The following is a 13,524-nucleotide window of genomic DNA, read 5'->3' on the forward strand; positions in this document are numbered from 1 at the left end:
TATTACATGGTTGGAAAATGCAGTGGGATTATTTTACGTTTTCTCTTCTGTAGCATTTTCAGTATCCAGCTAAACGGTAGCTGGAGGTAGCTGTAAAACTAACCCCCTTAATTCTTTTCTGAAGGGCATCAAGTCCAGCACTGGTCTATATCCTCTTATTTCTTCATTGTAGTGTTGGTTATTTGTTGCAAACGTGATCGGACTGTGCAATAAGTGTTTGGCTTAGGCTGAGGCAGTGACTGACTGATGCCTTCTAAAAATGTTACCAATGTGCTTTTAAGAACTTTTGTTACTTTAACAGGAGTTTGTTATTTTGGCGATATGTCTACAGCAAAGGTGGGACTCTGAGGCATGATTAAAATAAATTTTAAAATCCTCATGTATGAAGGGATTAAGATACGCATATTAAATTTTAGCCTACTGTATGGGGTTTGCATGGTGGGGTTTTGGTAGTGGGGTAGGGGGCTACAGAGGTGGCTCCTGTAAGAAACCGCCAGAAGCTTCCCTGGCTCCAAGTCAGACCCAGTGCCGGCCAAGGCCAACCCCATCAGTGACAGTGGTAGTGCCTCTGCAATAACATATTTAAGAAGGGAAAGGGAAAACCTGCAGGGGAGAGAGGAGTGGGATATTTGAGAGCAACAACCCTGCAGACCCCGAGGTCAGTGAAGAAGGAGGGGGAGGAGATGCTCCAGGCGCCGGAGCAGAGATTCCCCTGCAGCCCGTGGTGAAGACCCTGGTGAGGCAGGCTGTCCCCCTGCAGCCCAGGGAGGTCCACAGTGGAGCAGGTATCCACCTGCAGCCTGGGGAGGACTCCATGCCTGAGCAGGGAGATGCCCAAAGGAGGCTGTGACCCCGTGGGAAGCGTGCGCTGGAGCAGTCTGTTCCTGAAGGACTGCACCTTGTGGAAGGGACCCGCTGGAGCAGTTTGTAAAGAACTGCAGCCCGTGGGAAGGACTTATGTTGGAGAAGTTCATGGAGGACTGTCTCCTGTGGGCAGGACCCCATGCTGGAACAGGGAAAGAGTGTGAGGAGTCCTCCCTTGAGGAAGGAGTGGCAGAGACGATGTGTGATGAAATGACTGCAACCCCCATTCCCCGTCCCCCTGTGCCATGGTGGGGGAGGAGGTAGAGAACTAGGGAGTAAAGTTAAGCCTGGGAAGAAGGGAGGGGTGAGGGGGAAGGTGTTTTAAGATTTAGTTTTTATTTCTCATTATCCTACTCTGATTTAATTGGTAACTAAATTGATTTTTTTTTTTTTTCCCCCAAGTTGAGTCTGTTTTGCCTGTAAACATAATTGGTGAGTGATCCCTCCCTGTCCTTGTCTCAGCCCCCTAGCCTTTTGTTACATTTTCTCCTCCCCATCCCACTGGGGCAGAGGAGGAGCAGTGAGCGAGTGGCCGCGTGGTACTTTGTTGGCGGCTTGGCCTAAACCATGGCACCATCTCTTCTGCTAACCAAAACAATATTATCAGACCTTTTGGAGGGAATGGTTTCTCAATTTTATCATATCTTCTTTTAAAAATAAGAGAAAGAGACTCTGTGTTCAAGATTGATCTCACTTGCTCTTCTAATAATCCAGTTGTATCTGGATTCATTGTATATTACTTTCCTTCTAACTTAATTAGCCACGACTAATTTCCTGCTAATTTGATTTTTCATTTGTCAGCCATTCCAAAGCACAGCAACAGTAGTTAGACTTCCGTTTCTTCTCTTCACCAGTTTGTTATGTTCAAGTCTGTAGATGAGGAATATTGGCACCAGTTCCAGGAAGAATAGTTTGCTTCAGAGCATGACAAAATTCTCTCATACGTTGAGAGAAACTTAAAGGCCAGTGTTAGAAACAATAGCACAGACTATTAAATGTGGTCTACTTGGAGCTGAGTAGGAAAAAATTGGACAGTGATAAGTGCTGAAAGCCAAATCTGTCAGACTGTATAGCATGTCTGCATTTTCCACAGGGAAGGAGATGAGGGAATAAAAGCAGATTTGCCATTTTGTAGTTTTTTAATCTATTGTAGTTCCTGCCTGGCATCTAGTGCAACACAAAACAGTGAAAAGGCTGCTGTGTTTTGTTTCCTTCAGCTCTTTCTGGAAGCCTCCTAGTCCTTCTAAAGTATGGGAGGAGGAAAAATTGTTGCATATGCACTGCCTTTCCTTAGTATTCTTTGTACAATCAGAAGGTAGTTGGTAAAACTAACTTTAAGACTTGGCTACTAATTGGCTCAAGAACTATAGCAACACCAGGCATTTGACTCTAGCTTCTCCCTGCCTTCCAGTTGACTTCTTCCAATTCCATATGCATCAAAAATACCTGGTTGATTATGCATAAAAATTATATGTTTGGATGTTTATAAACTGAGAGAACTCTCATCTTAAACATTGGTATTTTGTATTAAAAAGCAAGGTATATCAGGTGTTATAGCACAGAGACTGCAATGTAGTACATTTTATGTAATCCGTAGCATGCCCAAGAGCAGTTTGTGAACTTTAGTTACATCCTGGCATTATAACATAGTTACCAGGGCTGTACTGTTTATGGAAGAAATGCATTATATAAAACTGGTATAAATGAAAGCAAAGCAAGTGTTGGAAGTTGATACGACATCTGATCAAATATTTTCAAACCACTATTGCTTAGTAGTATCGATAAATAAACTGTAAATCTTCTGCACCTATTTTAACAATCTTTATCTTTTTCTTGAAGGATGTCATTCTAGGACCCCCAAAGGATATCAGTAGCACTTTTATTGAGGAGGTCTGTACTGGAGGTTCCATATGTGGGCATCTTCCCACACATTTTTTCATATTCTCTTCATTTCAGGAGGAGAAAAGTAACCTTATTTTGGGGAGCCACAGGAAGGTTACCTAAGGGTAGAGAGACAGATGCTCTATACTGTCTGTATTTCCTAGAAGAAAGGTTTGAAGGGGCCTGGCTTTGGTGACTATGTAAGCTGTCTTTAGACTCGAAACAGTTCCTAGAAAAAGGATTGGAAGAGCTTGCCAGATCTGTGAGGTCTTAGGCCAATGAATACAGCATTTCTCTTACTCTTTTGACAATGGCAGTAGGTACAGATCCTGGCAATCTGTTATGTAATCAAATGACATGATAATAAAGAAGATGTAATGAAGCAATTAAGCTGTATAAAATGGAGATGTCTACATGAGATTACCCTAACAGTCCTGCATCTGTGAGGACCCAAGCTAACAGTCTGAATGAGCGATTTGTTGGCTGCAGAAAACATTGTTTCAAGAAAAAGGAGAAATCCTGCAATGACTTTGCTATGAACTACAACAGTACCTGAACCTTGGTTCTGCTAAAGGTAGACTTCCTGTCTTTCACACCTTTCAAAGGATGGTAAAATCAAAGCTAGGATTATCTTTGAGTACACTTGGACATGAAATGATAGTATCTGAGGCACCTGTCAAGGGCTCTCCTCTTGGCACAGACCAGTCTTTTCATCCAGATCAGGGCGCTCTACATTTTGGTTAGCTGTATGGTACTCACTGTGTTGAAAAGAGCTTATTGCTTGTCTGTGATTATCTTCTACAACAAAGCTTCTACAAAAGTAAGAGGTTTTTGGAAATGAGAAGTGTTTGGTTTTTGCATGGGTATGTAAGTGTTTGTATAGTGTGCTTTTTTTTTTGTATGGATACCACATTCACTGGTGCCAGGGCAGATAGTGATACTGAAAGTTGTAAGTTATTCAGTTGAAATATTCTAGATTCTTCTTTAACACAACTAGAGCTCGCATGAAAAAGAAATACAGACGAGCTGCTTCGTAATACCATCGCTACCTATTTGCTACACTCACCTTCTTTTATCTAACAGCATCAGTATTTATCAAGGACCTAATTGCCTATTTCTGCCAGTCAGACTTTCACAGTTTGGTAACTTGATAAATTCTTCCTGAAGCTTACAGAAAGTCTCCTGCAAATTGTATTATCTAACCTAAAACTAAGGCCATTACTTCAGAGAGGAGGAAAAACAAAGTGAGGATGTTTGATGTAACACTTCTGTGGCTTGTACTACAAACAGAACTAAAACCCCCTGTGGAGATTTTGTCTGTTTGGCTCAGCTGTAAGATGACCGGCTGATTTTTCTTCCTTATGCCATATTTCATGCAGAGGAGCAAAAAATGCAGACTTCACGCATATTCTACAGGTGTTATTATTACACTGAGAGGATGGCATGTTTCTAATTGCCCTTACATCTGTTCTTGAGGATTAGAGGGCAGTGTATAGGTGAAGACTAAATGGATGGCTCATTTGTACTGCCAGCTGGCTGCATAAGTTTTGCTTTGCTGTTGAACAAGGCTTGCTGTGCCACAGCCAGATCAGTCTCCGGTGTTTCTGTGAAATCTGTGTGGTGCTTTGTGGAGTGGTCTGCTTGCATTTGCAGTGAGTTTGGCTGGAGGTTCACATGTCATATTCAGAAGAGGAGTTCTGAATTATGTTACACTGATGTAGCTGTAACTTCTATTTCCATTGATGTTGGGTATGTCCTTTCACCTGTGTGCTTTGTTTGGGAAACAGGAGTTGTCTTTGGGTTTGGGTTTCTGTTGTTGGTTTTCATTTTTTTTTTTCCTAGTATCAACTGATACCGGAAAAACTGATGCTTTTCTTCACATTTGGAGGCTTGCTATTTCCACCAAAATATTCTAAGTGATTAATTATTGTCACTAATGATGTTAGTTTCTTCAGCTCTTCCTGTCTGCTCTTCTAGATTATGCGTCTCATGATTGTATTTTAGTACTTGAAGTGCTGAGAATGTGTGAAAAAGATCTGGGGCAGGGGGGCTCGAGCTCATCACCGTTACAGTGAAAAGCCTCAAAGAAGGTGTTGTGCATGTCCAAGGGTGACAGCATTGTATTGCAGATGTATAAAATGAGAAAAACACTAGACAAACTTTACTTAATAACAAGATAGGCAAAATGTAGAGGATTCTTGTATAGAAGATAGCTGTGCTAGCTGTTCAGCTTCAGGGTTGAGATGTCGGTTATGCAGTTCGTCTTGTCAGGACACATTTTGCTGCAAAGCACTGTATACAGTAGCAAGTTGAGTTCTGAATTTAGGACTGGTTTAGTAAAGAAAAAAGTATATATGTATTCTAGTGGCTTTCACTTTGCTTTCCTTTTGATGAAACCTGATGTGACAGAGAAACTGCTAGATGCTGGCAAATAATCCCTGGGTTTCAAACCAGCCAGACAATAAACAACTCTATAATATTCAGTGCAGCAGCTTCACTAGAGCCCATCTGTTTCAAAATAACCCTAATTCCGCTTACAAGGCGGAATACTTTGTTGGCTGGAGTTTGTCCTCGTGTCCGCGGCGGCCTGCGTGGCTCCGGTGCCATCTGCCGCGTGCGCGAGCTGTGGCCTGGGGCCCGGCTGCGGCACCTGCCCGGCGCGTGGTGCCTGCCTGCCCAGGGGCAGCACAAGGGTCTAAGGTGCGCTACTCAATCACCTTGCTTGATAGTGGAGTCTGAGGCGCACGATTGAAAGCGTAAATTTAATATTGCAAGCTAATACGTGCCTTCTCTCCTTCTGTTTTGTTTCTTAAAGGAGGAGAGAAGCGGTGGCCCAGTTGCAGCTGTCATCTTGGGCATCCTTTACTAAAACCTATGGATCTGCATGGGTTATAAGTTCTATTATTTGACTATTAAATTGCTCCTCAAGCATCTTTCTTAAGACATTGCTTAAAACAATTTGGTGTGTAATGCTCTCCAGCTTCTTTGCTTTTTACTACAAGATGATTACATCTTTCAAAATGATGCTTCAAATGTGAAACTCTGGAAAAGATAAGGCTTAAGCCTAGGTTGGATGAACTCATGCCTCTTTGCTGACTTCTTTTCTGTTTCTAACATTTGTTTTTGTGACTAGAATTAGTTTCTGGTGGATAGGGGACTTCTGGAGATTGACTGTGTTGGTGATTTGATATAAAGCGTGCTGTGAATGGTCACAGTAGAAACTCCTGCTGTTTGTCCAGTAGTGATAGCTGCCTGTGCTTTTTTAATATCCATAGCATATGGAAGAATAAACACAAAATTTAAGACTTTTTTTTCTGTGGTTATGCCTTATTTTTTTCCAATATACTGTGCAATGGGTATAGCAACAGAAGCCAAAATTTTTTGAATATTCAAGTTTTCACCAATTTTTCTTTTTAACAAAATAAATGTGATTTAATTGAAGAATGAACAAGAATAATAATCTGTTGGTCTCCTGATCGTCCACTAAAAGTACTCAGTATGATAGTACTTAATTTGAAATAAACTTTTACTTGCAAATGACCTGTTAGAAGTAACTTGAACTATTCAGCATCAGTTCGGTGATGAAATGGAAGTTCAGAGTTTACTTCACCTCAAATATGAATCTGTAGGGCACACTGAAACATTTATTAAGTTTCCTTCTGCTATCATAAAGTCTCTAAGGAAGTTTTGGGCATTATCAGCTGTTGTAATTCAGTAGTGCCCAGAATTGCATGAGAACAGAACTGAAATACATGTATATTGCAGAGTTAAGTCTTTCATTTGAAAAACTTATATCCACTAAGAAAGTCCTAACTCCTTGCATTTATTGTTGGTTGAGTTTGTTATGGGCTGTCTCTGTTTATATAGAATTTGGAATATGTTTTCTTGTTCTAAACCAGAAGTATCATTCAATGAGATCTTTATAGGCAATGAGTATCTGCTGTGTCAGAATTTCTGAATTGAGATAGCTGTTTGTTTGCAATTTGTTAATTATAAAAATTAAAGCAGTTAATAGAAGTTAAGATATAAACCAGAAGTTTTTCTTAGGAATCAGAAGAAACAATATTGGGTGCAAAACTTTCAGTGCAAAGTCTCCAATAGCCAGTAAGGTGTGGCTAATAGTCACATATGAAATACATTTTTCTTTCTGCATTATCAGATCAGGCAGCTGCATTTTTAAAATTACTGTGTTGAACATGCCTGTAATTTGATTCCAAAACTTGGAACTTTGACTGGAACCAAGAGAGTATAAGAAACTCTCTCGTTTCTTGAGGGATTCCCCTGGTTAATTGTATCTTTTGACTTGAAGGCTTCCGCTCAATTGTTATTATTTTTCTGTATCCAAGGAAAAGGGTGCAAATTTGAGTAACAATCTGCAAATCTGTGTTGTTTTTTTTTAACTAGTAAGAATTGTCTCGTGTCAGCAAAAATAGTTTTACAGCCTTCTTTCCAAAACTGTTGTCATGGTTACTATACAAGCACTTCCTCATGTAAATCTTGACGTAGATCAGGTGCTGAAGGAAAACCAGGAAGGGAGAATGGGCAAACGCGCTCAGTGTCAGCACTGGCAGTCCAAGTTGATGAGCTGTGTGCGACTCTGCTCTGCTGCGTGCAAAACATTCTCACTTTTCTCAGCTGAGATGCTTGCTCATTCATAGTGGGGAAAAAAATACGTTAAAAAGGGAGGAAAATCAGTGCTGTCACCTTCATTTCAGACTGTGTGTCTGTGATTAATCAAATTTCTGATTTTGACATGCTGGGTTTATACATTATGCCTATGGGGGACTATAGGTTGCAGAGTGATGTGCTGTAATGCCTAACTACAGTAAGTATTTTAGGTATGATAAGCATATTTAACATGTGGCTGAAAATGTTTAAGTTTATTAAAGCTTTATCTGTATTACACTAATACAGGTTTAGTTAAACCACTGAATTTCTTGTTTTGGTCCAAAGTCCTATAATTGTGAACTTTAGTAACACCCCCCCACTCCCCTCACACCTCCTTGAGTGATGGGAAACGTGTGGAGGGTCTCAGTCTTCCGTATTCACAGAACACAGTTCTAGTTCACAATAAAATTAATTTACAAATATGCAATGTAAGGGTTAGTATTTTATTCTAACTTTTTTGTACTATATCCCTTGGTTTTGTTTATCATCTGGTGTACACTGCAGGTTTTTTAAAATACTTTAAATATAGCCTTAAAATCAATTAGTCTTGAAGTTTTTTGCTGATGTGTTGAAAAGATTGTGTTAATTTCTTGCATAGAAGTCCAGGTGTTGTTTCAATACTAGCAGTGGCCTAATTGCTTTTTCTGAACACTGTGGCTTATAAATATTTTGGTTAGATAAAGGTTTTATGTCATTAATATTTCTATTGTAATTAAAAATAAATGTGTTGGAGAGTAAAAGGATAATTTAAAAATACACATACATACATAAATACTTGTATTTAAACCTTCACGTCCAGACAACTTCACTTCTCACCATATTGTTTGACATAAAATAATATATTTTCTTGAACATAAAGCTTTTCAAAATGGATTGTCAGTCTTTTATTTTTGGGTCAACATATAAAGGAGCATTTTGCATATTTTTTTTAAACATCTCTTTTGATTTCTAGTGATTATTAAAGCACATTTATATTTGTGTTGAGCATATTTTATGGGGACTCTGGCAGTACTCAACTGTATAAGTGGTGTCTGATTTCTTAGATGAAAACTAACCAAGAATGCTATATAGAAAAATAAATGTTTCAATGAGAAACCTTGATATTTGACAATATCACTACAGGAAAAAAAAAAATTAAAAATGCAAATATTTTCTCAATTATGATTATTAAAAAAAAAATAAAAATTAAACTTAAGCATTACAATGCAGTTTTGACCATGTATGGTGCAGCCATTTGTACAATCAGGGTCTTGACTATATTATTCTTCATATATCAAAATTTATATCTTTCAGCTGTTTTTAATAATTATATTTAAAGTATACCCATTAAAAGTCAAAATATAAGGAAAATACTAGGCATTTTAATTGGTGTTATATTATATAAACAACACATGAAAAGCCCTTTATTTGCTGATTTTCTTTTCCATTTATTCACCCCAGATATTACATACCATTAAAAAAAAATTAAAAATCACAGTGATTTTTCTCATGAATTTTCTTGCCATGACAACATAAACATTGTTGACAATGTTATAATGAATTCAGTGTTATTTAACAATTTCTTTACTTACAGATGATGAATAAGATAAATATATTGATATATTCATTTGTATTCCAGTATGTGTCTCCAATTCATAAATACTGACTTTAAAAGATTTATTCAGCTTTCTGAGGCCTTTTAAATTTTTTGTCTAGACATATTTCTGCACTATCATGAAAGGATCTGATGTCTACTGACCACCTTGATTTATGCCTTCCAATTTGAAGCTATTGGGGTTTTTAATTTCTAAATGAATATTCATTGGATTACAAAATACTGTAAGGCGGTGCTTTTTCTCAGCTTGTGGTCAATAGGACACAGTCAAACAACTATGTGTCTTTTCTTTTCAAACAAACCTTCTTGTGTTAGAAACAAAGTAAAATGAGGGAAAATAAATGTAGTAAATGAACATTTAGTTCAGCTTCATATTTTTTTTGTTAATGAAAACTGTTCTGCCCATGCTGCAGATTATATTAACTAGGGTTTTTTAGACAAGGAGATTGCTCTTGGATTTAAGAATAAAATTGAGAAGCCTTGCAGTTAATGTTACCTGTGCCAAGCTCTTTGACTTCCAATACGTTAGCTTTCTATAATATTTTGAACAATATTTGTCAAATAATGACGTAGCGTTTTCAGAGGCAGAGTAACAGATGAAATATTTGTTAAATATGTCTCTAGCAAGTTGAGACACAGGGACAAGCTGAAGATAAAATACTAAAATATACATTAAATTAATTTCCTGCATGTTAATACGAATTTGAAAAATCCTTTTAAATAGTCCATCTAATTTTATAAACATATATGTTAACATTGCTGCCTATCAGAGTTTGAGCGGCTATACTTATCTCTGGAAGTATTTTCAAAGAGTTTGACTTTTTGGCAAGTAAAAATGGAAAATTATGAACACATTCTAATGCTTTCACAAAACTGTGCATTTATTGGTGAGTACTCTACAAACTGAAATTGTAATTGGATAAGAAACTAACAGAGGGTCTTTGTAAGCTGGACTGCCTGACTTCATGTCATGTAAACAGGTGTAATGTGTTTGTTATAAACAATTTCTGATACAGGATACAGCTGTACTTGAAATTCCTCTTGAAAATGACCATGATAGTACAATACTTACTTTTGGTTTTCTGTATTCACTTTTGCTAATTTAAATGAGATCCTGAGGTGAAAGCTTAAAAAAATACTGAATGTTACAGAGACTGTTGTGTTATCTTTAAAGCTAATTTGCTTATCCTTAACACTGTACCTATGCTTAGAAGGCAGTCTCTCATTTTTGTTTCCCAGAGACCTTCAGTTGAGGTGGTGTGTAACCACAATCTCTTAATTGTTTCTTTGCTAGGTGACTTAATGTGAATTTTGAAGAGCTGCTGGAATAGCCTGTTCTTGTCTTCTCTTGGGGTGCCAGGGAAGACAATCCTCAGTCTTGGTGTACTATTTCTGCTCAGATTAATTTGCTTACAGTTCTCTGTAGTGGAGCTGCCATATGTAGTTTATTTCTGAAATTGCTTGGTGCCAACTAAGGGTGGGAGTTGTATGTGCATCTGGTATGGGTTAGCACATGTTGGACTGCAATACTAAAAGCAAAAACAAAAGCTTATTTTGCCAGAAGTAACTACTGAGGATGTTTAAGTAGTTTAACAATCTGGAGTTTACTGTGTAAAGTAGAGATTGTGAAAAATGTGAACTCCCAGGTTAATACTTGTTAGAAGTTTGGGTGTTCTTTCGGTAGTGGGTGGCGGTTTGTTTTTTGGGTTGTTTTTTGGGGGGTTGGTTTTGGTTTTTTCTCTTATTTATTTCAGTGTCTTTAAGAGCAGTTGCTGGAAGTTGTGGTTGCCCTGAAACCATCGGAATTGGAAACATTCGGGTCCCTGTTTCCTTTGTGTTGTGATGCTTTGGATTACAGGATATATGTGCATTTTTCTTGTATTACAGAACAAAATAACAGTTGTTTTTCATTGTATCTTGCAGATTTTGGTGGAGCAGTGTATAATAATGAGCAGTGACCTTATGGTTTTTGGTTTCCACCTGAGCAGCATTCAGAAGAGGAAATAAGAAGGCAAAGACTTCGTAGGTTTGAGAGACAATGAAATTGGCAGGTGTTGATGTAAATTGTAAAGTGTTATTCTGAGTTATGAAAATATTTGCAGATTTGTAATATGCAGATTCGCTGTTATATTTTTCCAGTTTTTTAGTACTAGTTGCAAAACTACAGAGGATTTCTGTGAGTTCTGGCTCAAAATTGGAACATGCATAAAAAGTGTGAGACAGGAATCAAAATGTGATCTTTGGCAGTCTCCATCCTAATGCACCTTAAATATGGAAGAGGACTGATGTTTTTACCAAACTGTCTTTTTTCTTAAGTTCTTGAAGCTAAACAAAAGAATTCTTTGGCTTTTTGACTGCTGGTATTCCTAGACAACAGGTTTTCTTCATCCATTACAGATGAAAAAAAACATTACTTTTTTTATACAGTTGTAAAACTATGCAATTTTTCCTTACAAACTTGTCTCTGTTCATGATGTTCATGATGGGGATTGGTATGTGAAATGTCACTTGAAAAGACTGCTTTGATGACAACAGCTATATCACATGAGACCAGGCTTAAGCTTTTCAGCAGTCTTGCAAACTGTGTGAAAAAATAGTTGCAGCTATTCTTACCCTAAGGAGTTACTTAATACACCTTAGTGTTGCAGTCTTCCTTAAAACATGCTATTTTATCTAGAGCTTGTATGTGATAAAAATTAGTTGTAACTACTTACTATTTCCTAAAGCCTTTCTTAATATTTATGTTTGAAATAAAAAGCTTCCTTTTAGAGTTGAAATAACATGTTAGGAGTTTTATGAAGAGGGAGGTGGATATGCCATACAAAGAATATATTTATTTAGTAGCTTACACTTTTTCAAAGCATCTATTTCCCCTTTAAAGAAGGCTTGGAAATTGTATCATGTATATGTTATATATATATAGCTATGACTTAGTTGCCATCACAGAAACATGGTGGGATGACTTCCATGACTGGAGTGCTGCAGTGGATGGCTATAAGCTCTTCAGAAGGGATAGGCAAGGAAGGAGAGGTGGTGGGGTGGCTCTCTATGTTAGGGAGTGTTTTGATTGTACAGAGCTTCACGATTGTGATGATAAAGTTGAGTGTTTATGGATAAGGATGAGAGGGAAGGCTAACAAGGCAGATATCATGCTGGGAGTCTGTTATAGACCACCCAATCAGGTTGAAGAGACAGAGGAAACGTTCTACAAGTGGCTGGCAGTAGTCTCAGAATCAAGTGCCCTTGTTCTCGTGGGGGACTTCAACTTTCTGGACGTCTGCTGGAAGTATAACGTGGCAGAGAGCAAGCAGTCTAGGAGGTTCCTGGAGTGTGTGGAAGATAACTTCCCAACACAGCTGGTAGGTGAGCCAACCAGGGGAGGAGCCTCGCTAGACTTACTGTTTACAAACAGAGAAGGACTGGTGGGAGATGTGGTGGTTGGAGGCCGTCTTGGGTTTAGCGACCATGAAATGATAGAATTCTCAATTTTTGTTGAGGTAAGGAAAGGGGTCAGCAAAACCACTGCTATGGACTTTTGGAGGGCAAACTTTGGCCTGTTCAGGACACTGGTTGACAGAGTCCTCTGGGAGACAGTTCTGAAGGGCAAAGGGGTCCAGGAAGGCTGGACATTCTTCAAGAAGGAAATCTTAAAGGCTCAGGACCAGGCTGTTCCCATGTACCACAAGACGAACTGTTGAGGAAGATGACTGGCCTGGCTGAACAGGGAGCTTTTGCTGGGACTCGGGGGGGGGGGGGAGGGGGGGGAAGGGGAGTTTATCATCTCTGGAAGAAAGGTCAGGCAACTCAGGAAGAGTACAGGGATCTTGTTAGGTCATGTAGAGAGGAAATTAGAAAGGCAAAAGCTCAGCTAGATCTCAATCTGGCCACTATTGTAAGAGACAACAGAATATGTTTTTACAAATATGTTAACAATAAAAAGAGAGCCAAGGAGAATATCTATCCTTTATTAGATACAGAGGGGAACATTGCCACCAGAGATGACAAAAAGGCTGAGGTACTTAATGCCACCTTTGCCTCAGTCTTTAATAGTGAGACCAGTTATCCTCAGGGTACTCTGCATCCCGAGCTGGAAGACAGGGATGGAGACCAGAATATACCCCCTGTAATCCAGGAGGAAATAGTTAATGACTTACTATGCTGTCTGGACACTCACAAATCTATGGGACCAGATGGGATCCATCCAAGAGTACTGAGGGAACTGGCAGAGGTCTTTGCCAAGCCACTCTCCATTGTTTATCAGCAATCCTGGTCAACAGGAGAGGTCCCAGGTGACTGGAGGCTTGCCAGTGTGACGCCCATTTACAAGAAGAGTTGGAGGAAGGATCCAGGGAACCATACAGGCCTGTCGGCTTGACCTTGGTACCGGGGAAGATTATGGAACGGTTCATCTTGAGTGCGCTCACATGGCATGTGCAGGACAACCAGGCGATCAGGCGCAGCCAGCATGGGTTCATGAAGGCAGATCCTGCTTGACCAACCTGATCTCCTTCTGTCAC

At 38.9% G+C, this 13,524-nt stretch overlaps 1 protein-coding gene across 1 annotated transcript in view; it reads left to right on the forward strand.

Moving 5' to 3' along the window:
• Window positions 1-12,755, forward strand: part of RHBDD1 (rhomboid domain containing 1) — a 56,550-nt gene extending 43,795 nt beyond the window's left edge. Inside the window, exon 7 of the mRNA XM_049802838.1 lies at window positions 10,931-12,755. Coding sequence (XP_049658795.1) covers window positions 10,931-10,965 — 35 coding nt within the window. The 3' untranslated portion in view covers window positions 10,966-12,755. The remainder of the gene's footprint in view (window positions 1-10,930) is intronic.
• Window positions 12,756-13,524: the final 769 nt, after the last annotated feature.

This window comes from Accipiter gentilis, chromosome 6 (genome assembly GCF_929443795.1).
Source record: "Accipiter gentilis chromosome 6, bAccGen1.1, whole genome shotgun sequence".
Classification (NCBI taxonomy): Eukaryota; Metazoa; Chordata; class Aves; order Accipitriformes; family Accipitridae; genus Astur; species Astur gentilis.